The following is a 26,853-nucleotide window of genomic DNA, read 5'->3' on the forward strand; positions in this document are numbered from 1 at the left end:
CAGCCATGGAGGAACCCCAGGAGCTTCTAAGTGGGAAGCTCCGGCTCTGCTTCACCCCGGCTGCCCGGACCAGCCTCCTACTGCTCAGGCTCAACGACGCAGCGCTGCGAGCGCTGCAAGAGTGTCATCGGCAACAGGTACGGCTGGCACGGGCCCCATCCTTTCTATCCCCTGCTTCTCCGGAGGTCGGGTCTCAGCCGGCGACCTTGGCGAAGGGACCTGGGGATGGAGAGCAGCATCCTCGGCTCTGGCTCCCCCAACTCTCCAAGTGAAGCCCGCTAGGCAAGTCCCCCCACCCTGGGCTCCCGACGCCGGCTCCTGGGGACGCCTTTTCTGCTGCTCTTGGCTCAAGTCTGTGCTCTGCCCGCAGGTTCGGCCAGTGATTGCTTTCCAAGGCAACCGAGGGGTAAGCACGGGTCTGGGGTCTGTGGAGGTGAAGTGCAGGGAGAACAGACATGGGCTTCACGAAGGGATCGTCAGGGCGGGAGGCTGAGAGCAGTCACGGTCTGATGAAGTTTCGAGAACTGAACCCAAAATGGGGGAAATCGGGGCTGCTGGGGTTGGTCCCAAGAGGCTGCAGTTGAGGAGACTGCGGCGACTTAACCTCCTGAGGAACTCAGGCTCAGCTGCACCTCGTGTGCTAACGAGCCCCATGGGACCCATCTTCAGTCTTCCGCTGGCTCAGGGAGGAACAGCATTGGTTGGGGAGGAGGAACTGACTTTCATGGGGTTTACTGTCTCCTTTCACCCACAGTACCTGAGGCTCCCAGGTCCCCACTGGTCCTGCCTCTTTTCCTTCATAGTGTCTCAGTGTGGCCAGGAGGGCCCTGGTGGTCCAGGTTTGGACCTTGTGTGCCAGCGCCTAGGCAGGTAAGGAAAATGGGTAGCAGGTAAGAATTTGTGGTAGGTCAGGGAAGGGGATGTCCACAGTTGCTTAAAAGTTCTCCACCCTCCTGTTTTATGTGTGTGTGTGTGTGTGTTTTTTTAACCACCTTTTCCCAGGTCTGGGCCTAACCGCCTCCACTGCCTGGGTCCACTCAGGGAGCGCCTCACGATTTGGGCAGCTATGGATTCTATCCCAGCTCCATCTTCACTTCAGAGACACAACCGGACTGAAGATGCCAGGGACCGTGAGAGCTGGCAGCATGTGGGAGACTATCCTGAAGGAGACACAATTTTACAGTCACAGATGGCACTAGAAGAGGTGAGGCCAGAAAGTGCAGGGAGTTAGGATAAGGTGGGGCAAAGCCTGAAGCCTAGGGAGCCATGTGCCCCTGCCACTTTCCCTGCCAGGTGCCAGATCCACTGGCAAGCAGCCAAGGACAGTCACTCCCAGGATCCTCGAGGGAACACATGGCACAGTGGGAAGTGAGGTACTTGGGGCAGGGTGGGACTAACCCAGGACACTCTGGTATTCTTCTCTAATCGCCACTCTAAATGCTGTGATAAGAGATGGAGCCCTACTTTCTACCCTGGGCTTGATCTCTCCTATTCTCTCTCCTAGGAACCAGACTCTTCTTCCAAACAGAGATCCTGATCGGGCATTGCCTCCCTCTGCCAGCCAGAAACACGTGGACAAGGTAAGTTGTAATAGCAAGGGTTTTTCTAAGAGTTGTGTCCAATGAGGCTAACATTTTAAAACTGAGAGCTTAGCATTTTCATGCTCCCAAATCATTATATGGAAGTAATTTTTGAGAGAAGGGCAGAATAGGAGGCTTCTGAATTACTGTTTATGTTCCTGAGATATGTTCCCAACAGAAACGTCCAGCGCCTGCAGCTATGGTAGAATTAAAACAAAAGAGGCTCAGAACTCTAGCTCCAAGTCCCCTACAAGGACTGCCCAGTCAGGACTTACAGGAGGAAGATTGGGAGCAAGAAGATAAAGATGAAGACATGGGTCCCAGGCTGGAGCACAGTCCCTCAGTTCAAGCAGGTGAGTTAAAGAGAGGGTGAAACTGCCATAATGGGGAGGGGAAAAAAAAAAAAAAAAGTGTTATCATCACCTTCATGTCTTGTTTCCTTTCTAGATTCTGAATCCCCAAGCCCTGAAGAAGTACCAGATTACCTCCTGTGAGTCCCTTGCCATTTCCAATTTTTTCAAGCCTTGTGCATTCCTGGGAGCTGGAAGCTTTGGGGGTCAATGATACTGATGGTGACAACACTCTGCTCCTGGCAGGCAATACAGGGCCATCCACAGTGCAGAACAGCAACGTGCCTATGAGCAGGACTTTGAGACAGATTATGCCGAATACCGCATCCTGCATGCTCGCGTTGCGGCTGCAAGCCAGAGGTTCATAGAGCTGGCAGCTGAGATGAACAATGTTCAGCGTGGAACTCCAGAACACAAGGTAAGGACTGGATGAACCCAGGCTGGCTTTCAAGTTCTACTGGCCATAAACTCCCTGCTAATTGCCCATAAGTGTGTTTGTTCAATGACCAAAGTGACAAGCAAGTCTGTTTTGAGAGAAAAATTAGTCTGCCTAATTTATGAGAAGTTACTTTAATCGCTAAGAGAGCTGGAGATTTTTTTCTCAAGGTTAAACTTGGTGCTAACATTTTCTGTTTCAGGTGCTGGAAGAAAAGATAGTCCAGGAATATAAAAAGTTCAGGAAGGTAAGACCGGGCCTGGGGATGGCAGCAAGAAGACAGAAGTGACTTTTTTTTTGACATGGGCGCTTTTTCTCTGCAGCGGTACCCAGGTTACAGGGAAGAGAAGCGCCGCTGTGAGTACTTGCATCAGAAACTGTCCCACATCAAAGGTCTCATCTTGGAGTTTGAGGAAAAGAACAGGGGCAGCTGAAGCTGACACACGGCTCTTTACCCTCGTGTGATATGAAAGAAAAAAGCAGCTATTAACTAAGAGGACAGTTGTCTGCTGTTCGTATTGCTGAGTCCATAATGGCAAGTAGGAGAGTTGCTCTAGGTTCTTGAGGTTTGGTTTTCATTATGACCATATTTAAATTTTTAGGGCATGGGCACAGTGCCAAGACTCCACAGCTGTGCCCAGGAGTTATCCAGTAACTGAAAACTAGGCAAAGTAGCAGAGGCTTGGCTTCTCCACCTTTAGTTCAGCCAAGTCATTTTCGAATCCTGAGAAATGACACCGTTTCCAAGACAAGATACCTTGAGCACATTAGAATTTACCTGGTAGCCTCCCTGAAAAAACCTTTGGTAACAAAGCTAAAGGAACTTGTAATACAACAGGACATAATGGGAAAGGGCTTGGGCGTTACCCATGTATTAGAAGTGAATTCTTTTACAAACATGGCTAAAAAAATTAAAACTGATTGCTTCTGTGTCAAGTTTTATGTTTTCCTTAAATCCTCCAAGGTAGTGGTTCTCACCCTTGCTTGTGTATATGAACCATCTCTGGGGTCTCTAAAAAATTAGATCCTTAGATCCCAGCCCAGGTCTTTTTTAAAAAATATATATTATTTTATTTGGCTGTGCCGAGTCTTGGTTGTGGCATGTGAATTCTCAGTTGCAGTATGTGGGACCTAGTTCCCTGAACAGGGAGATCAAACCTGGGCCCTCTGCATTAGGAACGTTAGTAAACTCTCCTTCTCCAAACATGAAGGATGAGGATCACCTACAACTAGGGCTCCTATCTACAATTATCCAGTAACTCAAAACTATAACTGTAGATAGGATTTGGATTTACCCAAAAAAGGAAGAGGGAAATGGTTCAGTTCTTTTGCCAGTCCTATCCTTTTTGTTCCTCACTGCTGCATAAGAAAGTGGATATTTCACTCACAACCAAGGACACTGCCTTTCCCGTTTCCACTGGAGAAGGAAGTTAACGACCACACCCTGGGCTTTGCGGGAGAGAGCTGTACCCGGCAGTGTCAATTCCTGAAACAGCGTGAATGAACCCCAACCTGGTGCCACACCCACACAGGGCATTTCTGGGCAAGGAATAGCCCTTGGGAGGTATAAACATGCTCAGCTGCATGGCAAGGATAAATAGCAACCCAACCTTAGGGCATGGGAGGCCAGCAACAGCCCAACAAGAAAGGTCCTTCACCTGTTCTAATCATCAGGCTAGGGTCCTGTGCAATAAACACATAAGGATAGAAGGAGATGAAATTTGGACATGATTTGCAGGTGATTAACTATGGACCCAGTGCAGACAGCTGAACGGACCATCATGGTAGTTACTCGCCCTACACATAACTATTTAATGAAAATCTAAAATATGGTTCTAGCTGCATTTCAAATGCTCAACAGCAATAGGTATTAGGCAATGAAGATTATAGAACATTTCTATCATAGCATAAAGTTCTACTGGACAGTGCTGGTCTAGAGAACCTTTGGTTTCCCACCTCATGGAGAAAAGACAGTATAAAGGGGGCGCATTTATTGTCACTGTTCCAAATGTACAAAAAAAATTAGAAAATAACCCCCCAACTCAATTCCCCCCACCCCCACAACATTCCCCTCAACACAAATAATTTTTCCCAAAACCACAAACATAAACTGGTTCTGGTATTTTCATAAACAGTGCAGCTAAGAAACAGTTTAGAGAAAATTTAACAGGACTCAGATTATAACCATTCTGCCCTCTCAGCCCTGAGAGGCAGTAATTCCATACGGGTCCCAGTCCTCCCCATTGGTTTTCCCATCTCTGGTGGAAAAGTCCTTTGACAAAGTGGTATGATGTTTGGCTGCTGCTTTAGAGATCCTCCTGTGCCTTCTTCTTCTTCTTGGGTTTTTCTTCTTGAATTACAGGGGGGTTTGTAGCCTCTCGCTTTAGATAGCTAATAAAATCACTTAATTCACGGCCACCCTGAAAACAGAAAGATAACTCTGAAAATTTAACCTTTTAAAAAACTGTGGATTTTCTCCCCCCTCAATAGGAAGCCTTTTGTATTTTAAAAAGCACATTAGCAACCACATATATTGACCATGAGAGTTGAGTTTCTACTTATATAAACTCAGTTAAAGAACTGGATCTGTATGTGTGTGTCTGTATTTGTGGGAAGATAAGACGATGCACTTACTTCATATTTCTTTGGATTTTGCTTCTTGTTGGCTGGAGAGAAGTAGATGGTAGGAAAACTGGGAAAAGAAGAAAGAGTTGATAAAATTTCAGAGTAATTCTAATGTACACTTTCCTAATAACTGTTTCTAGGAATAACTTTTCTTCATGATTTCTAATCTGACCAGATACTATTGTCCATCAGTGACGAAGTTACACCCTATTAGAACACAGGAATATGAGCGCTCACAAGGGCTGGGGCAGTCACGAGGGCCCATGCTGCAGAAACTTGAAGCCAGGAAGGCACTGGTGGTTCTGTGTTCAACTGGAAAAGAGGACTCTCCAAGCCATGCCCAATATAAACATGGCTTACAAGCTCATCTTTTCCTATCAATTGCCTAGACACTTTAACTAGCTTTTAATCTACTTACCCTCTGACTTCATATGGAGAAGGCACATCGTTGGCTGTAGCATCCATCTTGGCTATGACAATATTTGGATCTTTTCTGAGCTGTTAATAAAAAGGTTAGGTCTTTAAAAGTTTCAAGTTTTCAGTGACAGAGGGACACAGTCAATTTAGGACTTAAAACCATTAACAGCTGGATAGGTTTTGCTGCTGAGATGGAAAGAGTAGTGATACTTTCACAAGTATCAAACTTCCCATAAACTTCCCTTTTCTCTCTTGGTTCCTACATATTAAGACTATATACAGACACCTGCAAAATTACCTGGCCTAAGGAAGACATCAGCTAAGACAAGTGATTTAAGATGGAGGAATATAATGAATTCATATAAGCCATTACCAAATTCAGAAGCCAAGGTACTTTTAATCATAATCTAGATTGAGTCTGAGGAGTGGAAAGTTAAAGCAGGTATCTAAGGTACTGAGTAGGCTCAGAGTGCAGTCAGGAGACAGCACATAGGAGACAGCTGAAAGAAAATCCACCAGTGCCTAAGTTCTGAACTAATTAAACAGTTCTGACTATTAATCAATAGCCAATGCTAACTTCCAACTCAAATTCAACTGTATAATATACTTCACACTTACCTTCTCTCCCAGTTCTTTATATTTAGGCTCCAGATTCTTACAGTGACCACACCAAGGAGCATAAAACTCAATCAGCACATCTTTATTTTCATTATTCACTATTTCATCAAAATTCTCTGCTACCACTACCTGGAAAACACAGAATATTCTTTAGTTGGTAAGGCCAGTTGAATACATTCATGAGCTGTATTTGTTTCTGGACTCAATCCCTCTCAAATTGGTTGTGTTGCCACTGAAAATACATTATTGAAACCCAACTTGCACTTACAGGCTTTATTAAGACATTACCATTTCCCCAGAAAGCAACTCACTCCCATGTCTGTCGCCTATCAGACTAAGTTCAAGAAATCACAGGGAACAAGTGCTACCCAACTCTTCCTTAAAATAATCTTACAGCAACAATGTTAAAACTACTCTCAGGGGTTAGCTTGTTCTGTCCCAAAGAGTCACCGAGCCCTAATAAAATATCATAAAATTCCCCTATTAAGCATTATGAGCTCTGCCAATGCTTAATTTATGATGAGAGAGGTAAGGACAAACAAAAACAGAAACTCAATAGCCAACCTCGTCTTCACTTAGACCCAGCATTTTGGGAATAAAAAAGTGAGGAGAGGCAGCTGTGTAGGGGTTTGAGGACCCTGTGAGCCCCTCACCTTTACAGGCCCATCATTGCTCTCGGGAATAGGCTCAGACTTCAGGTATCTCTTCAGGTTGCCGTCAAAGTAATCCTCAAGGAATCTCTCAAGAGCCTTGCCATCACGCCTGGTATTAGAAAGGCAAGGATGAGCTTGTGAACATACTCCCACCAATGAGAGAACTAAAGGCAGTTTTTTAGAATAGTTTCCACTTTAGCTTAATTGTTTCTGTTTTAGCTTAAGTTTCAACCCTAGGAAGTAACTGGAAGTTAAAAAAAAAAAAAAAAAAGAGGGAGCCCTCATTTCTCAATATGCAGAACTACAGACTGAATAAGAAACCACCACCTTCTTGTATTTCTAGTGTGTTCTTTGTGGATTAGAAAGGTCAGAGAAAGAAGAACACATCGGTCCTTCTGGAAATTCAATTCTGCGAAAGAACCAGGTCTTACTTTGTTGCTCTGGAGAACAGAGCCTATTTATCGTATCTTGTTTTACTGGCTTCACTCACAGGAAAATTTTCTCTTGTTTTAATCTCCCGAAGTCTCAGAAGGTGATGGTCAAAACTGTCTGGTTTTGTCTTAAGATGTCTCCAATTTCCTGAGTTTACTTTAGGCCAATGTGGTATTCCAAGAACAAAGACATTCTGTAGGGATGGGAGGGGACTGGTTTGGTCTGAAATTACATCAGTCTCAAAGAGGCTATCTAGTGTTCTCTATTTACTATATTTAATGGCAGGGTGGAAATAGTCATGTAAGAATTCCAAGCTGCCATCTTTTTTGCTTTTCAAAATTTATTAAGAATCATGATCCTTAAAAATATATCTATAACTAATTGAGAAAAACAACAGTCATGGGTCTTAACCTAGCTTCACATTCCAATGTTCTTCTTTATACATCCTCAGTAGCGTCTAAGGCTTCAACGGTGTCTTTGCAGAATCAAATGCCAAACCCACGCTAACTTGTAACTCACGAGAACTCCTCCTGCATGACAAACTTCTCTCCTTTTGCGGTTCTGACAGCAACAACAGGAATCTCTCCAGTAGTGCTTTCCAAGCCAAAATCTGAAAGTTCATGGCTAAAGGTTTTACGGCTAGCTACAGCAAAATGGAGTTTCTTCCCAGCATCCAGGAATTTCTTTGCCACCATCATTACTCTGTGGGAAACAAGGAAGATTTATGCCACGAGTACACCAGGATGGTAAATCACTCCTGAAACCAAGAAGCAAGAAAGTAGAAAGCAACATTTAAGAGTCCCTGCAGCCCTCTGGAATCAGTCTGAACTTGTATTCTTGTGCACTGACATAGGATTATGGTGTACTCCGATGTCCTACTGAACTTCACTGCCAAACTAGTGGTATTCAAGCAAACAGTCCATTCCCACTGAATGCTGCCATATTATATAATATAAAATACTGCAGGCATTAATAACTAATCCAGAATGAAAATCTCTAAGGATCAAGTGCACTGAGGGTCTCAATGGGCAACAAGGCACAATGTGTTAAAGGACATTTTAGATGGCATTTGCATCTTTTCTGGGAGGGCAGGAATCAGCTGTGTCATAAGGCAAAGAAACACCTATGGAAGATATGCCCAATAGTTTTTGGAAATAGTTTATTTGTCCTTATAGCTTCAAATGATCACACATGGTAACAGGATAGTTAGAAGAAACTGTTTATGTACTGTGTAAACTTGTCTACAAAGGGGAAAAATTATTCTTATTACCTGTTTCTCCAGTAGTTGGAACCTTTAGCATTCTTTTCATAGTCCACATCATAGTAAGCGATGAGTAAATCCTTGCCCTGTAGTAAATCTTTATTGTCTTCTGTCATGTGAGGGCAGATACCAAAACTGAAATGACAGAATCCATCATCAAATTTGGCAGGTTTTTATCTATATTATGAAATTAACATTAAGTAACTGATAGTATGCTTAATAACCAAGATTTAAAAAAACTAAAATGAAGCCAAGAAAGGCCAAAAAAAGTATAAAGATGTACTCACATGTTTTCCTGAATAAATCTTTTAATCTTCCCACTGGTCATTTTCTGTTCTGTATATGCCACAGTCTTGTCTTCAAACTTGTTCGTCAGATGGGGAGGACGAAACAAGGTGATACCCCTTAAAAAAAAAAAATTTAGTAGGTAGAAAGCAGAAGAACTATCTCCCATCTTTTATTATTTAAAGCTCAAACTATCTACAACATGATCCTCTCATCAACGCTAAGGAGCTTACCGCTTTAATCTCAAGTGCAAAAATTGGTTTTAATAAACCTAGGTTGGAAAGTTAGGAGACCTTAGTTCTAATTCTTGTTCTACCAACTAACTTCAAAGATCTTGGGCCAGCTATCAGTTTAATTCTTCAGCGCTTCAGCTTTTACATCAGTACAAAAGGGGGTTAGAGTAGATAATTTCCAAACCTTTAAAAACAACAGAAAAAAGTACCCAACTTACCCCAAAGCCCTAATATGTACAAATAAGAGAAAGTAGAACTTGCTCTTATTGGAAGGTACCTTGCCCTGACACTCTACTTGAAAATTCAACTTTCCCATATAGTAAGAAAATTACTTCAATAGAGAAAATATAGTTAAGATCCCTTCCAGTTATAGAAATTCTATAGGTATAATTCTATATGATTATAATGTTTAGGTTGAAATCAGTAGAAATTTTTTGGTTCTAGATTTTTCTATCCCAGTAAATCCAGTTTACGTAATTTTCCCTTGCTGGTAATACTTTGCGCCTCTCTCCCTAAGCCAAGTTTTCCTCATTCCACTGAACATTTGAAGGAAATTCCTTTTTACTTTCTACTCTTTTATTCAGCTAACACCGAACCCCAATTTGGTTCTGAGTCACAGATTTGTATCTAATACAAACATTCCCAGAAAATATCACTGTTCTAACCATTAATATCTTTCCTCTTGCTTTTGCTTCCCCTTCAATTCATTCCTCCTCTCCATACTATACACACCCATATATAGTTATATCATTTGTTTGGGGCTAGGTGTCAGCACCTTTAAGTCCTTATAGCCCCCTCTCAACTCTTCCAACATTAACTATGAACTTTATGTCAATTTTAAAACACAGGTATTTTCATAGCATACAGGGAAACTACATAGTGAAAAAGGACCTAATACAAACATGCTGGGCAACCAAGAATCTAAATCTAAGACTTATACTTTTTAAAGCAGTGTTGGCCTCTTGATGATAGTGAAAGAAGAGAGTGAAAAAGTTGGCTTAAAGCTCAACATTCAGAAAATGAAGATCATGGCATCTGGTCCCATCACTTCATGGGAAATAGATGGGGAAAACAGTGTCAGACTTTATTTTTGGAGGCTCCAAAATCACTACAGATGGTGATTGCAGCCATGAAATCAAAAGACACTTACTCCTTGGAAGGAAAGTTATGACCAACCTAAATAGCATATTCAAAAGCAGAGACATTACTTTGCCAACAAAGGTCCATCTTGTCAAGGCTATGGTTTTTCCTGTGGTCATGTATGGATGTGAGAGTTGGACTGTGAAGGCTGAGCACCGAAGAACTGATGCTTTTGAACTGTGGTGTTGGAGAAGACTCTTGCGAGTCCCTTGGACTGCAAGGAGATCCAACCAGTCCATTCTAAAGGAGATCAGCCCTGGGTGTTCTTTGGAAGGACAGATGCTAAAGCTGAAGCCCCAATACTTTGGCCACCTCATGCGAAGAGTTGACTCATTGGAAAAGACTCTGATGCTGGGAGGGACTGGGGGTAGGAGGAGAAGGGGACGACAGAGGAAGAGATGGCTGGATGGCATCACCGACTCGATGGACATGAGTTTGGGTGAACTCCGCGAATTGGTGATAGACAGGGAGGCCTGGCATGCTGCAATTCATGGGGTCGCAAAGAGTCGGACACGACTGAGCGACTGAACTGACTGACTGACCAAGTTTCAGAGCAGCTGCTGTCAAAAAATTGAAATCAGTTCCAGATATGATCTTTAATGACGATATGGCATTGGGATACACATGAAGGCCTTAGGACACCGTTCTCATAAGGTCTTCTAAATAAGACTTCTGATCAGAGGCTGATCACCACCTTTAATGGCAAGTGTGAGAGGCGGACACAGTGAACAAATCTAAGGTTAACAAGCTGATATGTGGTGTGCTTAATGAGCATAGAGCCTCATGGCAAAGCCCAACAACTTTGCAGCCAGATCATCTAGCAGCAAAGGTTCTACCCTAGTTCTGCCACGTATAGCGTGTAAAGCTTAACCTCCTTGTGTGCCACTCTTAGACTCTCTTGACTGCCTTGCCATCCCTCCCCTTTCAAACCTCCACTATATGAGTGCCAGTGACTTTTCCTCTGAAACACAAAATTCATCACATTACTCTCTAGCTCAAAGTCTTTCAATGGCTCTCAAATGTCTAAAAGATAAAATCTACATTTTTCTGTATGGCACTTAGGTCTTCTCTAATTTGGTCTCTGCTGACCTCTCCAATCTTACCTTTCACAATGACCTCATCTATGAACAATACTTCAGCAGTAATACAGGTTCCAACACACCTAGGTTATTTCACATCTCAAGGCCTTCCCTCCTGCTGCTCTACATGGAATAATCTTTATCCCCCACCATAACCTGCCCAGAAAAATTTATCTTTCAAGATACACCTCAAGAGTCAGTTTCTCTATGATTTTTTTTCCCCTGATACTACTCCTGATCCCTCCTATGTACTTCTGGTACTCTGCCTAATTTCTATCACAATACCTGTAATGCTCACTGACACTTGTATTTTTAAATATATTTACTATCTCCTGCTACTAGATGCCCCTCAAGGGCAGCAACAGTTTCCAGAACTTAGCTTACTGCCTAATATGTGCTCAATAAAGCTTTTGGAAAAACTAGGCTTAAAAACCACCAGTTCAGTCCAGTCCAGTGGGTAGGATTCCACCTTTCAATGCAGGGGGCTGGATTTGATCCCTGATTGGGAAACTAAGATCCCGTATGCCATGAGGCATGGCCAAAAGATTAAAAAATAATCTTAAAAAAAAAAAAAAAAAAAAAAAAAAAAAACCAACACCAGTTCACACAATAGTACTTGGTCAAGATGTGTATCTACAAGGGCATTCAACTCAGTTACTTACTCTCCATCATCATCATATTTGTTCACCAGAGATTCAATATTGGTGTGTGCAAACCGGTAGTTATCCCTCAAGTTGCTGGCTGCTTTTAGAAACTCAGAGTGAGCTTCACTGAATAAATCCTTGAAAAAACCTATACAGAAAACATCAAACACAAGGAAGAAACAGTAAGTGCTGAGACATATTCAAAACTTTAGAACTCCTCTATTCTTCAAAGCCTTTATTATGGATAAGCAAAGCAAGATAGGAAGGATCAGTTCTGCTTTGCCATGACTACTGAGGATATTCAACAAAATATTTAGGATAACAATTCTTTCTCTACCCTTAAAAAAAATGTTCTTGAGGAAGCTGAGGGAGATAATTTGTCAGGGTTCAAGTCTTAATTCTAGTTTTTCACAGTTGAAAATTTTGAGCATATTGCTTAACTCCTTAGTGCTTCAGGGACTATTTTAGGTGTCAGAGGAGTAAATCAGGCAGTATGTCAAAATACAATGTAAATTAATTCACCATATTTTTTCTATGTCTTATATCTTTAGAACTTCAAATGTAGTAAAGTGTTTATTAAATGTCAACTTATGGTTTAACTCCTTGTAAAAAATACAGACTCAGGGCTTCCCAGGTGGCAAAGAGGTAAAGAATCCACATACAATGCAGGGGACATGGGTTCGATCCTTAGGCTAGGAAGCTCCCACGTGCCGCAGAGCAGCCAGGCCTACACACCACAATTACTGAGCCTGAATTTTGGAGCCTGAGAACCGTAACTACTAAAGCTCGAGTGCCCTAGACCCCATGCTCTGCAGCAAGAGAAGACACTGCAATGAGAAGTCCTTGCGCCGTAACCAGAGAGTAGTGCCCGCAACTAGAGGAAAAACTAGAGAAAAGTCTACATAGCAACAAAGACGGAGAACAGCCTAAATAAATAAAACACACATACATACACAGAATGAATAAAATCCGGATAAGAAGTGACTTTTGGTCAAACTTAAACCATCCTCTACTGCCAGAAAATCAGTTTTATTACAATAACGAGGAGATTAAGAGAAGCACAAAACTGTATGTTTAAATTTAAGTCAAATGTATTATACAACACATTTAAAACAAAACAAAGAACACTCAAGATGTAGAATGTGTTTAACTGCTTCAAGTTATTTTAAAAATAATGAGATATGATAACATCTGAAAAACCAAAGATTGCTGTAAAAATACACACAAAGCCAGCAATTCAATCTTAAATTGTAAATTCCTCTACAACTGTGAAGTAGCAGCTACAGAGGTTTATCATTTATCTATACCCTCCCCCTTTAAAACCCCATTTTCAGTCTTATATTATTATTTGAGTTAAATCTCAGGAGTTTAAGAAGTAACAGGAAAAACTAAAGCTATTCCTCTTTGAGTTCTTTGACTAAATCTTTACATCTGTAAGAATACCAAGCCACTCAAATAAAACCACTTTCCCCCCCGTATTACATTAATAGTACTGCTGACCTAGTTTTGCGAGTTGTCTTTTAACTGCCCACAAGGCTTCCTAAACAGTTTTAACTTGATTGTTTACTTAGATTTAGAGGACTTTTGAAACCATGTTGCCAATTTTGTGGCACAATCAAACTTGCTACTTACCCACCACAGAAGCATCTTTATCACTAATGAACTTTTCAAATTCTTCCTCAGACTTGAGAGGTACTGAAGCTGGTCCAGCCTGTTTCTTCAGGTGGCTGACAATTCCATCTTAAAAGACAAAAGATTATAGCAACACAAATTTATAATTTTTGAAAAGTAACCAACCATTCACATGATTTAAAGTTGGAAAGGTTAAAAAAACATACATAGTGACGTTTTCTTCCTGTCCCTAGTTACCCAGTCTCCTCCCCACAGGATAAAATGTCAGCTTCTTATATATCCCTGCAGACATACTTCTTTGCTCCTCTAAAGACAGCATACACATATGCTGTTCTGTATTTTGTTTTTGCCATTTAACACAATTTAGAGATAATTACGTCAATAAACATAAAGAGTTATCTCAATCTCCTTTATTGCCACATAGTATTTCACTGTATGGATGTAACATAATTTATTTAACCAGCCACAATTGATGAACATTTGTTTCCAATTTCTTGCTGCTATGATACTGCCATAAACAACCTTTGTACTACTGTCCTTTTACACATGATTGAGTGTATCTATAGGGTAATTCCTAAAAGTGGATTCACTGGGTCAAAAAGAGGACATGCATTTATAACTGTTTAACTGGCTCCCAAATAGACAGTACTTATTTATATCCCTACCAGTAATGTAGTGAAGTGTTTACAACATAAACGATGCCCTTGTGCACGCTGTTCACTGCCTCAGTCTTTCAGATAACCACCTGGCTTCCTTCCTCACTTCCTCCTCCTTTAGGTCTTCACTCAAAATGTCATCTTCTGGTGGTAGAGTAGGTGAGAATCCACCTGCCAATGCAGGGGACAAGGGTTTGGTTCCTTGTCCGGGAAGATCCCATATGCTGAGGAGCAAGTAAGCCCATGCACCACAACTACTAAAGCCTGCATGCTTGAGGGCCAAGAGCCGCAGCTACTGAGCCCCTGTGCGTAGGGCCCCGCGCTCATGCGCCGAGAAGCCTGTGCATCACAGCTAGAGAGGCACCCCAGCACTACGTAGAAAAAGCCTGTGTGCAGCAACCAGAAGGTAAAGGAATACATTCTAAAAATAGGTACACTGAATCAGGTAACAATTCTTTGGCCTGCAAAGGGACAGTAATTACTATCAGATCAGATCAGATCAGTCGCTCAGTCATGTCCGACTCTTTGCGACCCCATGAATCGCAGCACGCCAGCCCTCCCTGTCCATCACCAACTCCCGGAGTTCACTCAGACTCACGTCCATCAAGTCAGTGATGCCATCCAGCCATCTCATCCTCTGTCGTCCCCTTCTCCTCCTGCCCGTAATCCCTCCTAGCATCAGAGTCTTTTCCAATGAGTCAACTCTTCGTATGAGGTGGCCAAAGTACTGGAATTTCAGCTTCGGCATCATTCCTTCCAAAGAAATCCCAGGGCTGATCTCCTCCAGAATGGACTGGTTGGATCTCCTTGCAGTCCAAGGGACTCGCAAGAGTCTTCTCCAACACCACAGTTCAAAAGCATCAATTCTTCGGCACTCAGCCTTCTTCACAGTCCAACTCTCACATCCATACATGACCACAGGAAAAACCAAAGCCTTGACCAGACGAACCTTTGTTGGCAAAGTAATGTGTCTGCTTTTGAATATGCTATCTAGGTTGGTCATAACTGTCCTTCCAAGGAGTAAGTGTCTTTTAACTTCATGGCTGCAATCACCATCTGTAGTGATTTTGGAGCCCCCAAAAATAAAGTCTGACACTGTTTCCCCATCTATTTCCCATGAAGTGGTGGGACCGGATGCCATGATCTTCGTTTTCTGAATGTTGAGCTTTAAGCCAACTTTTTCACTCTCCACTTTCACTTTCAAGAGGCTTTTGAGTTCCTCTTCACTTTCTGCCATAAGGGTGGTGTCATCTGCATATCTGAGGTTATTGATATTTCTCCCGGCAATCTTGATTCCAGCTTGTGTTTCTTCCAGTCCAGCGTTTCTCATGATGTACTCTGCATATAAGTTAAATAAACAGGGTGACAATATACAGCCTTGACGAACTCCTTTTCCTATTTGGAACCAGTCTGTTGTTCCATGTCCAGTTCTAACTGTTGCTTCCTGACCTGCATACAAATTTCTCAAGAGACAGATCATGGTATTCCCATCTCTTTCAGAAATTTCCACAGTTTATTGTGATCCACACAGTCAAAGGCTTTGGCATAGTCAATAAAGCAGAAATAGATGTTTTTCTGGAACTCTTGCTTTTTCCATGATCCAGCGGATGTTGGCAATTTGATCTCTGGTTCCTCTGCCTTTTCTAAAACCAGCTTGAACATCAGGAAGTTCACGGTTCACATATTGCTGAAGCCTGGCTTGGAGAATTTTGAGCATTACTTTACTAGCGTGTGAGATGCGTGCAATTGTGCAGTAGTTTGAGCATTCTTTGGCATGGCCTTTCTTTGGGATTGGAAGGAAAACTGACCTTTTCCAGTCCTGTGGCCACTGCTGCGTTTTCCAAATTTGCTGGCATATTGAGTGCAGCAGTTTAACAGCATCATCTTTCAGGATTTGGAATAGCTCAACTGGAATTCCATCACCTCCACTAGCTTTGTTCGTAGTGATGCTTTCTAAGGCCCACTTGACTTCACATTCCAGGATGTCTGGCTCTAGGTCAGTGATCACACCATCGTGATTATCTGGGTCATGAAGATCTTTTTTGTATAGTTCTTCTGTGTATTCTTGCCATCTCTTCTTAATATCTTCTGCTTCTGTTAGGTCCATACCATTTCTGTCCTTTATTGAGCTCATCTTTGCATGAAATGTTCCTTTGGTATCTCTGATTTTTTTCAAGAGATCCCTAGTCTTTCCCATTCTGTTGTTTTCCTCTATTTCTTGGCACTGATCGCTGAAGAAGGCTTTCTTATCTCTTCTTGCTATTCTTTGGAACTCTGAATTCAATGTTTATATCTTTCCTTTTCTCCTTTGCTTTTTGCTTCTCTTCTTTTCACAGCTATTTGTAAGGCCTCCCCAGACAAAGAACTTTACCTCAGGGGTATGATGAAAAGTGTTACTTTTTTCCCTGAGTATTTACAATTCTCTGAGAGGTATAATGGGAGTACTGAGCAACCAGTTTATTACTGATCTCCTGGAGCTTACAATATAAGTAAATATCCAACTAAATCCCCAAATAAGTAAGCAATTTAAAATATCAGATAGTGGGACTTTCCTGGTAGTTCAGTGGTTAAGACTCTGGCTCCCAATGCAGGGAGTTCGATCCCTGGTTGGAGAACCAGATCCCGCATGCATCCTGCAACTCAGAAGTCCACGAGTTGCAACTAAGATCCAGCACAGCTAACAAATTAAATAAAGAATATTAAAATATATATATTAGATAGTAACCAGTGCTATGCAGAGAATGAAGAGGCTGTTAAGTATATGACTGGCTGGCTACTTTAGGTTTGATAGTCTGGTAGAAAGAGAATTTGGTGGGGCATGGTATACTACCCAGTTTGTGGAATCTTAGTTCCCTGACCAGGGATTAAACCCAGGTCCCAGCTGTGAAAGCACCAGTGTACCACCAGGCAATTCCCTGGGAAGTGAAATTTAAGCCAGGATCTGAATGACAAAAAAAGTCAAGCCATGCAAACATGGGGGAAGATGATCTCAGACTGTGAACACAACCAGGACAAGGCCCTAAAGTCAAACAGTCTTGAGGTGACATTTGAGTTAGGCAGGGGCCATGTTATGTAGAGCTTTGTGTACAAGTAACAATCATACATGCTGAAAAAATTCCACGTCACCTAAAATGCCCAAACTGAGCGAACCTTCCTCTTAGCTGTTAAAATATGCTCAGTCAATTGTTAAGACTCAAGATCAAACTGTCCAAAATATATTTTCTCATCCATTATGGGCCCTACCAACAGGGCCAAACTACTTACCTCCCAAACCTCTCCTGTCATCCTTGCTAATTATACTCCAGCCACAAGGTCCTTCTGCCTTTGAACACATCAAGCTCAGTGATGTCTTAGGGTCTTTTTGCACGTTTTCCCTCTGCCTGGAAAGCTCTGGTCCACATATTCTCATGGCTAGCTCCTTCCGAGCATTCACCTCAAAGGTTACCTCCCTAATCACTGCTATAATAACGTGGTACTCCCACCCCCAATCACTATCACATCGTACAGTTTTATTTTTCTCCTTTTTAATGCTCTTATGACTAACTGAATTTATCTTATCCATACAGATTATTGATGTGTATAATAATATGGCATACACACTTTTAAAATTGTGGTAAAATATACATAGTATAAAATCTGCCATTTTAACCATTTTAAAGTATATAGTTTTGTGGCATCAAGTACATTCACACCATTGTTCAACTAATCTCCAGACTGCAGAAATGAATTGCTTTCATCTTGCAAAAATGAAAGTCTATTCATTATAAACAACTCCCCACCCTTGTGAAGCACATTCTACTCTGTCTCTAGGAAACTAACTACTCAAAGGAATTTCATACAAGTGGAATGACACAGTATTTGTCTTTTTGTGACTGGCTTATCTCACTTAGCATGTTTTCAAGGTTCACCCATGTCACAGCATATCAGAACTAACTTTTTAAGACTGAATAATATTCCATTGTATTATATACAATTTTTATATAATTCTTCCAGACTCTGCTTTTAATTCTTTTAAGTATATACTCAGAAGTGGAACCGGTGGATCATACAGTAATTGTATTTTTATTTTTTTTGGAACCGCTGTGCTGTTTTCCATAGTGGCTGCATGCACTATTTTATGTCAAGTTCACACCAATATTTACAAGAGTTCCAATTTCGCCACATCCTTGCCAACACTTGTTCTTTTCTTTTTTAGTAGTAGTTATCCTGATGGATGTGATGTGGTTATCTACATATGTATATTTTTAAACCTGTGTGCTGCCTTCATTGCCCAGAATGTAAGCATCATGAGTGAGAACCATGGCTGCTTTGTTCATCAATAAACTCTGGGCATCATACTATAGTATCTAGCACAGAGTCAGTACTCAATAAATATTTGTCAAATAAAAAAATGCCTGGTAAACCTTATAAATCAACCTCAAGTATTTTCTATATTACTTACATAATCTGTTCAGTTAAAGAAGTCTTTTGTCAAGTGTCCAAACTGACTTCTTAGATGAGGAATTTTTAAGTATGTTGTATAGAAAATGGCATTTCCACTACAAAGAAGAGAGGCCCCAAAGAGTTCCAGTTTCCAAAACGTAATTCAGGTTCCTTACCGGCAGTCCTAGGCCCGTCATAGGCACCTGATTCTTCACCATCTCTAAATATCTTCAGGGTTGGATATCCACTCACTCCATACTTATTACAGGTGTTCGTGTTGGCAGTACAATCCACCTAAAGATGAAAATACATGAAACATTTGTTATCCAAAAGCCTGCTGCAGGCTTTTCCCACATTCCCAAAACATGAAGAGTGGTCAAATCAAAATATCAAGCAATTCTTGACACACATACCACAGACACTCGATTTTAAAGGCAGACTGGTGTTGGTCTAGCTACATCAGAACCACCTAACAGGAACTCTAAAATTTAGATTCCTGGGCCTCATATAAAATGCACAAATGACTATTTAAATTCTACCCTTGGAGTCTCTATTGTCTAAAGCAATGTTTTCTACCCTTTCCCTGTCCCTCAGAATATGCGAGAGATAAATCACTTAAATTAGTAATAGTGGCTTACTTTGATAATGATTATCATCAATGGGATGTATGGATTGATATATCACCATCAGGTGGGGTATAATTTGATTTAGCAAGTCACAAATGGTTATTAGCAAAGGTACTGATATTTAAACAAGCTCCCTGAGCTAGTCTGAATCTGGGCTAAACTAAAACTTGACAGATAGATCCAGTGAGACCTACCAGGAAGACGAAAAACAATTTTCCATCTATTTAGCCACTTCTTCTAAGCAAGGTAATGCGGCCAGCACTTTGCATATATTTCCTCATTTAACCTACACAAGATTCTGAGGAATGATCCCAATGCCTTAACATAAACTGACGTTCAAAAAAGTAAAGTATCTACAGTAACGTAGGCTACAGCTACATGAGGCAGGAACAAAGTCATGACAGAAACTCTTTTTCTTTTTAAAATTAACTTATTTTTTATTGAAAGATAATTGCTTTACAGAATTTTGCTGTTTTCTGTCAAACCTCAACATTAATCAGCCATAGGTATACATGTATCCCCTTCTTTTTGAAACTCCCTCCCCATCCCACCCCTCTAGGTTGATACAGAGCCCCTGTATGAGTTTCCTGAGCCACACAGCAAATTCCTGTTGGCTATCCATTTTACATATGGTAATGTAAAAAAATATGGAACGCTTCAAGAATCTGGGTGTCATCCTTGCACAGGAGGGGCCATGCTAATCCTCTCTGTATCGTTCCAATTTTAGTATATGTACTGCCAAAGCAAGCACTGAACTCTTTTTCTATGGCAAGTTGCCATAGAACATCAGGATTAAAAGTAGCTTTCAGGAATTCCCTGGTTGTCCAGTGGCTAAGAGTCCATGCTCCCAACGCTGGAGGCCTGGGTTCGATCCCTCGTCAGGGAACTAGATCCCACGTGCTGCAACTAAAACCCAGTGCAGCCAAAGTAATAAATTAAAAAAAAAAAAAAAAATCAGTTTTCAAAAACAGCCCTATACAGGTACAAATTATTTACTTGAGGCTGGTAAGATATGAACTTTTAGACTGGAGCAACTAGGAGTTTGCAACACAACAATGACAAAATTCTGGAAGCATTACTTTAAAAGCAAATACTAAGTTTACAGTTGACCAGTTACTCACGTAACATCCTCTTGTCTTCTTCCTATTCCCATCACTGTGACTAGCGTATGGTAATTTAGGGAACTCATTTACTCAATGATAATTTTCCTCTAACCTTGTCTACTGTAATTTTACTTTCCATATTTGCCCCTTCTTATTTACAATATATCTTACTTTTTTCTTATGCCAGTATTTCCCTTAGTTTCACCACTTTTAATCTTTCAAACCCATAATCAACAGTCAGTTGTGTATTTGCCCAGAACCTCCTTTTCTCTCTTCTTAGCAATTATGAACAAAGAAAATCAATGTTAATTGTTAACCAGTTACTATTTAAAATACTTTGTTTCCTTTAATGAAGAATTTGCCTATACTCACCTTTGCTAATGGGACTATTCCTTTTAATCTGGTAGCTGCAGCTTCATACTCTGGGGCAAGCTTTTTGCAGTGTCCACACCTATGTAAATATATTAAAGAAAAAGCTTATATATCCTGTAAGTTTGTTAATTATGTTTCTCTAGGAAGGACTTCAAATTATACTACTGCTTTTGACTAATAGCTGCTTCCAAAAGAAAACACATCATCTGAACAACATCCAGTACTGATAAGGTTAATCAGATCTCTCAGAAGTAAAGGTACTATCATCTCAAGCCTGTGATCTACTCTATAGGACTGGCTCAGTCCAGAACACCATCTATCCTCTCAATTAAAAGTGCAATGGGGGTGGGGGGATAAACTGGGAATCTGGAATTAACATATACACAATACTATATGGTAAGGGCTTACTGTATAGCACAGGGAACTATATTCAATATCTTGTAATAACCTATAATGGGAAAGAATCTAAAAGATGTACCTAAGGAGCAAGCCTGATTTTTATGGCTACACAGTTCACCTGACTATAACAGCTCATGAGGATAAAGCATTGTGTCAATTAGAGTATTTTCCCAGAGGGCCATTATAACACCTGCTCCTCTGCCCAGACGCCCTATCAACCCCTTAGGCACAGTGTACTTGCACTGTGGGGAGCGGTGTATCAGTACACAGCTAGCACCGCCTTATACCATCTCTTCAAAAACCAACAGGTTGCAGAGTGATCCCTTAGAGAAGGTGCGTAGTTCTTTGACCTCCCCTCAGACAGCAAAAACAGAATCAGAAAACATAAGGAAGGAAACAAAGAAGAAATTTGAGCTGACATATTCCACAACCAAAAGTCACACATTTTACTTAGTAATGGATGAATAAGTAACTCTGAAACACTTTGCCCCTCAAAACTTGTTTAAAACAAAATAATTTATATTCTTCAAGGTCCATAGAAGTCCTACTCAAAAATAATCACTAGAAAGCTGACAGAGAAAGAGAGTAATATTAAAAAAAAACTATAACATTAGATGTTGCTTAGGGTCGCTGATGGAGAAGGCAATGGCAACCCACTCCAGTACTCTTGCCTGGAGAATCCCATGGACGGAGGAGCCTGGTGGGCTGCAGTCCATGGGGCTGCTAAGAGTCAGACACGACTGAATGACTTCACTTTCACTTTTCACTTTCATGCACTGGAGAAGGAAATTGCAACCCACTCCAGTGTTCTTGCCTGGAAAATCCCAGGGACAGGGGAGCCTGGTGGGCTGCCATCTATGGGGTCACACAGAGTCGGACACAACTGAAGTGACTTAGCAGCAGCAGCATCACTGAATTGATGCTTCTGAATTGTGGTGTCGGAGAAGACTCTTGGAGGGTCCCTTTGACTGCAAGGAGATCAAACTAGTCAATTCTAAAGGACATCAACCCTGAATATTCATTGGAATGACTGAAGCTGAAGCTCCCAATACTTTGACCACCTGATGAGAACTGACTCACTGGAAAAGACCCTGATGCTGGGAAAGATTGAAGGCAGGAGAAGGGGACAACAGAGGATGAGATGGTTGGATGGCATCACCAAATCGATGGACATGAGTTTGAGGAAGCTCCGGCAGTTGGTGAAGGACAGGGAAGCCTGGTGTACTGCAGTCCATGGGGTTGCAAAGAGTCAGACATGACTGAGTGACTGAACAGAACTAGGGTCAAAGACGTATTTACTAAAAATATAGAAGAACCAAATGATAAAAACCAAATTCAGGACAAGGAAGTGTGTAACATGGGGAAAGGGCACACAGGAAACTTCAACTGCACTCGCTTTATTTTTCAGACTGGGCAGGTGGTGAATTAATGGTATTCCTTATACTGTATTTCACAGATGCACATTTTACTGCATTAGAACATCAGAAACTGGGATATGTCTTGCAATCCATCATGGTTTCAGTGGTAGCATTTCTCACTTTGTGAGACATAAAATATGGTATTACTTATTATATCCTCTGTATTCCATAATATATTAAAAAAACTCATGCACGTGCATTGTAACAAAAATACACAAACCCCAAACTGATTTAATAAAATAACCAAATTAGCTGAGAAATCTAGGCTTCTGGGAACATAATACGGGGGTGCAAAGGTTAAAAATGAATGTGTGTTAAGGAACTGATCTGGGTCTTAAAGATTTAAGGCTTCATACAGGACAGGATAAGGTATTTTACAGAAGGGAATAGTAGAGTAAAATTACTGGTAAGAATGATTGATTCAAGAGAACTACAAAGGGCTTTTTTTTTTTTTATAAGATACAACAAATGTGTTATATGTATTAAGAGATTTCTGTTGAATACATATGTAGTAATTGTCCAAAAAGAATGAGGCAACAGATTTATGAATAGTTTCACTTCAGCTACCTTTAAACATCGGAAGAGAATAGTATAAAATAATTAGGCCAGACAAGTGGGTCTCACGGAGAAAGCAATGGCACCCCACTCCAGTACTCTTGCTTGGAAAATCCATGGACGGAGGAGCCTGGAAGGCTGCAGTCCATGGGGTCAATAAGAGTCAGATACACTGAGTGACTTCACTTTCACTTTTTACTTTCATGCATTGGAGACGGAAATGGCAACCCACACCAGTGTTCTTGCCTGGAGAATCCCAGGGATGGGGAAGCCTGGTGGGCTGCCGTCTATGGGGTCGCACAGAGTCAGACACGACTGAAGCGACTTAGCAGCAGCAGTAGTAGCAGCAGTGGGTCTCAACACAGATGCATATACAAAATATCAATTAAGCATTAAAAAAAAAACAAAACCCAAAACCCTGTGCTGAGGCACCACCCTGGGACTTACTGAATGATTCCTCTGGGAATCCAGGAGATAATCAGAGGGACTGGGCTGGGACTGAAAACCGCTGCCTTAAGCACTGCTGCTATCCACAATATCATCAAATACCCAAAGGAAGGACCTGTCTGACAAGTTCCAGTGGAGGAGACTGCCTCTTTAAAATTCATCAGGAATAGAATTTAGGTGGCTTTTGAAGGTGATCATCAAGTTTTACCACTACTTCTTTCACCTACTACTGGATAATACTAAAACACAAATAATCCCATTCACCTTCAGGGATGCTACCTAGCAACTAATCCAGGTAGTTTAAATTAGGAATCCCAACATATATTCACCCAACAACCATTACTTCATGACTGCAATGTGCCATATGCTATTTTAGCTTTTGACAGAAGAAAAACTGATATAGTCCTCACCCTGTAGAAACATCAGTCTGGCAGGGGTGATAGTATTATTAGGTCCTAATAGAGGGAGCAACCAGTTAGTGGTCCAGAGAAGTAAGACATTAACTACTGAGCTAAATCCTATTGAAAAGACCAAACTGGGGAGGGAGAGGGGGAGGGAATTCCAAGGAAAGAAATCAGTATGTGTAAGAAAAATATTAACTATTCCACTTTATACTATCCACGTAGTCTTTTTCTCTATCTATAAAAACAGTATCAAGTATCATTAATTAATACTACTGCCCCAGAGGACAGGGCACAAACCTACAACACACGCAGATGCTGAAGACGTAAAACTTCACACTGACCAGTAATTTTCAGAAATTATCACATTTAAATAGTTCTATTTATTCCCACAGAAATTCAGATACTCCCATTCTTCCAAATTACATAGATGATGACTCCATAATGGAAATATTAGGCTACAGAATCAGCTGCAAAGATATCTTGTCACTTTCACTTGTAAAACGAAAGTGGAAACAATACCCTAAGACAAAAGAGAAAAACAACTTGCTCACAACAGGTCCATTTTACTCTTAACAAGCATTCTTTTTTTTTTTTTAAGTTTTTATTTAATTATCTGGCTGCACTGGGTCTTAGTTGTGGCATGTGGGATCAAGTTCCCTGACCAGGGATCAAACCCAGGGCCCCTGCATTGGGAGCATGGAGTCTTAGCCACTGGACCACCAGGGAGGTCCCTTAACAAGCATTCTTTAACTGTTCCTATCTTGCATGTAACAAGAGTACAAAGGAATAATAGCAGCTGGAAAATATTTTCAGCTAAAATATTAATAAATAAAAATAGCTGAATGTGAAGAAATAAGGACATCATCAACAGGTAACTTCCTTGATTCCAAATTACTCATTCAGCAAACTGATCCTTCCTGCAGGCATTACGGAGGATGACTCTTTACCTTCCAGACCAGTTAAAAGGTGACACCACAGCAGAGGTCCACCCAACTTTAGGGACAGTTTAGTGCACAATGGGCTGTGCAGGTCTTAGGGAAGCAAGTAGCATGTGCATGCGTGCTGAGGCTCTTCGGCCATGTCCCACTCTGTGCAACCCCATGGACTACAGTCGGCCAGGCTCCTCTGTCCAAGGGATTCTCCAGAGAAGAATACTGGAGTGGGTTGCCATGCCCTCCTCCAGTGAATCTTCCTGACCCAAGGACTGAACCAGAGTCTCTTGTATCTCCTGCATTGGAAGGCCGGCTCTTTACCACTAGCGCCCCCAGGGAAGCCCTTAAAGTAGCAGAAAACACCTCAATTGTAAAAATAAAAATCTTTAAACTAACAGTCTGATAGCCCACAATTCTCCAGCAATTCACTTCATATTGACCCCTCTAGTCACAGAGGCACCTCCCAGTTTTGATAGGGCTCCATACAGCCATTCTAATTACAGGAACACCCCCCTCAAAGTCAACAGCATTGTTATGTGATTGAGACCAGTTGTTTCTGAGAGAATGTGAGTTCTAGAGATGTATAAAGACCACCTGTGATGTGTAACCAGTACTGCCAGTTAGTTGAGGGAACACCCTAGATGCAAAGTCTATCAGAAGTTGAAAATGTGTTGTTAAGCACACCCTTCTGGTTCAGGTGGTCTTCATTACAGGATTTCTAGTGTACCCTCAAGTCGGCTGAGCCCCTGTAGAGTGAAGACCAGAGTTACTGACAAAAGTAAATGCAAGTTATCCACTAACTTTCTTTTACTTAGACTTCTTAATACAAATAGTTTTTAATTAAGGGTCACTGTGGCAGGAGAAAAATTAAGTACTGTAATTAGCATGGTTATACTGAGCCGTCACCAGCGTTAAGATAATGATTGTTTGCTATGATAAATATCTTGGGGTTAAAAAAAAAAAAGCCAACATTCAGGTTTCCTGAGCCAGAAATTCTATTTGCTCTCTCCCCACCCCCACCCCCAGTCAGCTGTATCCTAAGGAACTTACATCCTAGTTCAGTCACCCTTAAGTGGAGTATTTCTCCAACACTGCTTACTTTCTCATTGGGGTCTTCTTTGGCATTTTCCAGAAATCCTAATTGAAAGTGACCATTTAGACAGCTTCTGGTGGAATTACTCTGTCCATCTACTCTAACTGAATTCTGCTGGTGCTGAGAAGCATCAGTTGAACGAAGAAAGTGTGCACCAGGCGATGGACAAAATAACTGCCTGCCTTAAGAAAGCACAAATGACCATTCTGCAGCCACTTGAGTGACCTTGGCTAGAAACCAACGGCTGCCTGGGGCAAGAAGAAAGGAAGTACCCTGGGGGCGCAGGGCCTCTGCATTTGGTGAAACGTTAGGTTCCAATATAAGGCCTCGCGAAGCCTAGTCTGTAGAACGGAAAACAGTAAGCACTGACTCACGCAGAAACTCTAAAGACACCATCGAAGCTGGGGGGGAGGGGGTGGTTAAACCCTCTGCAAATAGGAAGTGCCGCAGGAGCACCGAGGTAAGGATGTGGCCCTGCGCGAGAGGGGCCTTCGCTTTCTCCTTCTCGGCTCTCGCTTCCAGGAGGCTCAGCACCGACTTCTCCGCTCTCGGCGAGGCAGCTCGGGTCTCCGTGGGCGGAAAACCTGCCGGCCGCAGCCGGGCTCTCCGGAATGATGGAGGGCGCCGACGCTGCGTAGGCCCAACCGTTCCCGCGCCTTCGCCCCCTGCCCACCCGGCCGCCCCTCTCCCGCCCCGGCTGAGTGGCCTCACCAGGGGGCGAAGAACTCGACGAGCATGAGGCCAGAAGAGCCCGTGTCGGTGATGCGACTCTCGAAGTTGTCGTCCGTGAGTTCCAGCACATCGGAGGCAGCAGCGAGGCGGGCCGCGGCGAGGAGCAGCGCCAGGCCTGGGAACAGCGCTAGGCGGCGGAGGCGCATGGCGACGAGGTAAGGCGAGGGGGCCGCCAGGAGGGTCGGGGCTCGGTGGGGACTGTGGAGACCGGGCCGGCAACCACGTACCCTCAGCCTGCGATCGCGCGTCTGGCCCAGGCGGACCTGCAGCCGGAGGTCCCAACCCCCTAGCCCGGCTCGGGCCGCAGTG

At 42.1% G+C, this 26,853-nt stretch overlaps 2 protein-coding genes, 1 long non-coding RNA gene and 1 other non-coding gene across 4 annotated transcripts; 1 reads left to right on the forward strand and 3 right to left on the reverse strand.

The window, feature by feature from the left end:
- Positions 1 to 5: 5 nt before the first annotated feature.
- On the forward strand, positions 6 to 3,302 carry ELL3 (elongation factor for RNA polymerase II 3). The gene is made up of 11 exons (XM_006042635.3): positions 6 to 137; positions 371 to 406; positions 755 to 870; positions 1,003 to 1,204; positions 1,294 to 1,373; positions 1,505 to 1,580; positions 1,759 to 1,933; positions 2,028 to 2,070; positions 2,177 to 2,348; positions 2,569 to 2,613; positions 2,690 to 3,302. The coding sequence occupies exons 1-11, from the start codon at positions 6 to 8 to the stop codon at positions 2,798 to 2,800; spliced, it is 1,188 nt and encodes a 395-aa protein (XP_006042697.2). The 3' UTR covers positions 2,801 to 3,302.
- Positions 3,303 to 4,342: 1,040 nt separating this feature from the next.
- PDIA3 (protein disulfide isomerase family A member 3) lies at positions 4,343 to 26,834 on the reverse strand. The gene is made up of 13 exons (XM_006042637.3): positions 26,524 to 26,834; positions 20,565 to 20,643; positions 18,640 to 18,757; positions 13,386 to 13,493; positions 11,772 to 11,901; positions 8,660 to 8,776; positions 8,382 to 8,507; positions 7,631 to 7,813; positions 6,680 to 6,788; positions 6,027 to 6,155; positions 5,410 to 5,489; positions 5,001 to 5,058; positions 4,343 to 4,786 (listed from the first exon to the last, which is right to left on the reverse strand). Exons 1-13 carry the CDS (start codon positions 26,688 to 26,690, stop codon positions 4,673 to 4,675), a joined length of 1,518 nt encoding a protein of 505 aa, XP_006042699.1. The 5' UTR covers positions 26,691 to 26,834; the 3' UTR covers positions 4,343 to 4,672.
- Positions 19,731 to 19,840, reverse strand: LOC112581059. The gene has a single exon (XR_003105499.2). It is a non-coding gene; the product is annotated as a U6 spliceosomal RNA (small nuclear RNA).
- LOC123330890 lies at positions 24,167 to 26,517 on the reverse strand. Its single transcript, XR_006547170.1, has 2 exons — positions 25,314 to 26,517; positions 24,167 to 24,307 (listed from the first exon to the last, which is right to left on the reverse strand). It is a non-coding gene; the product is annotated as an uncharacterized LOC123330890 (long non-coding RNA).
- Positions 26,835 to 26,853: the final 19 nt, after the last annotated feature.

This window comes from Bubalus bubalis, chromosome 20 (genome assembly GCF_019923935.1).
Source record: "Bubalus bubalis isolate 160015118507 breed Murrah chromosome 20, NDDB_SH_1, whole genome shotgun sequence".
Taxonomy (NCBI): domain Eukaryota; kingdom Metazoa; phylum Chordata; class Mammalia; order Artiodactyla; family Bovidae; genus Bubalus; species Bubalus bubalis.

Coding starts and splice junctions, on each gene's coding strand:
- ELL3 (XM_006042635.3), top strand. CDS start 6: ATGGAGGAACCCCAGGAGCTTCTAAGTGGGAAGCTCCGGCTCTGCTTC. Junction 1,581..1,758: donor GCCAGAAACACGTGGACAAG/GTAAGTTGTAAT, acceptor TGTTCCCAACAG/AAACGTCCAGCGCCTGCAGC. Junction 2,349..2,568: donor GTGGAACTCCAGAACACAAG/GTAAGGACTGGA, acceptor TTTCTGTTTCAG/GTGCTGGAAGAAAAGATAGT.
- PDIA3 (XM_006042637.3), bottom strand. CDS start 26,690: ATGCGCCTCCGCCGCCTAGCGCTGTTCCCAGGCCTGGCGCTGCTCCTC. Junction 8,777..11,771: donor AAATATGATGATGATGGAGA/GTAAGTAACTGA, acceptor TTTTTTTTTAAG/GGGTATCACCTTGTTTCGTC. Junction 4,787..5,000: donor AAAATCCAAAGAAATATGAA/GTAAGTGCATCG, acceptor TTCTGTTTTCAG/GGTGGCCGTGAATTAAGTGA.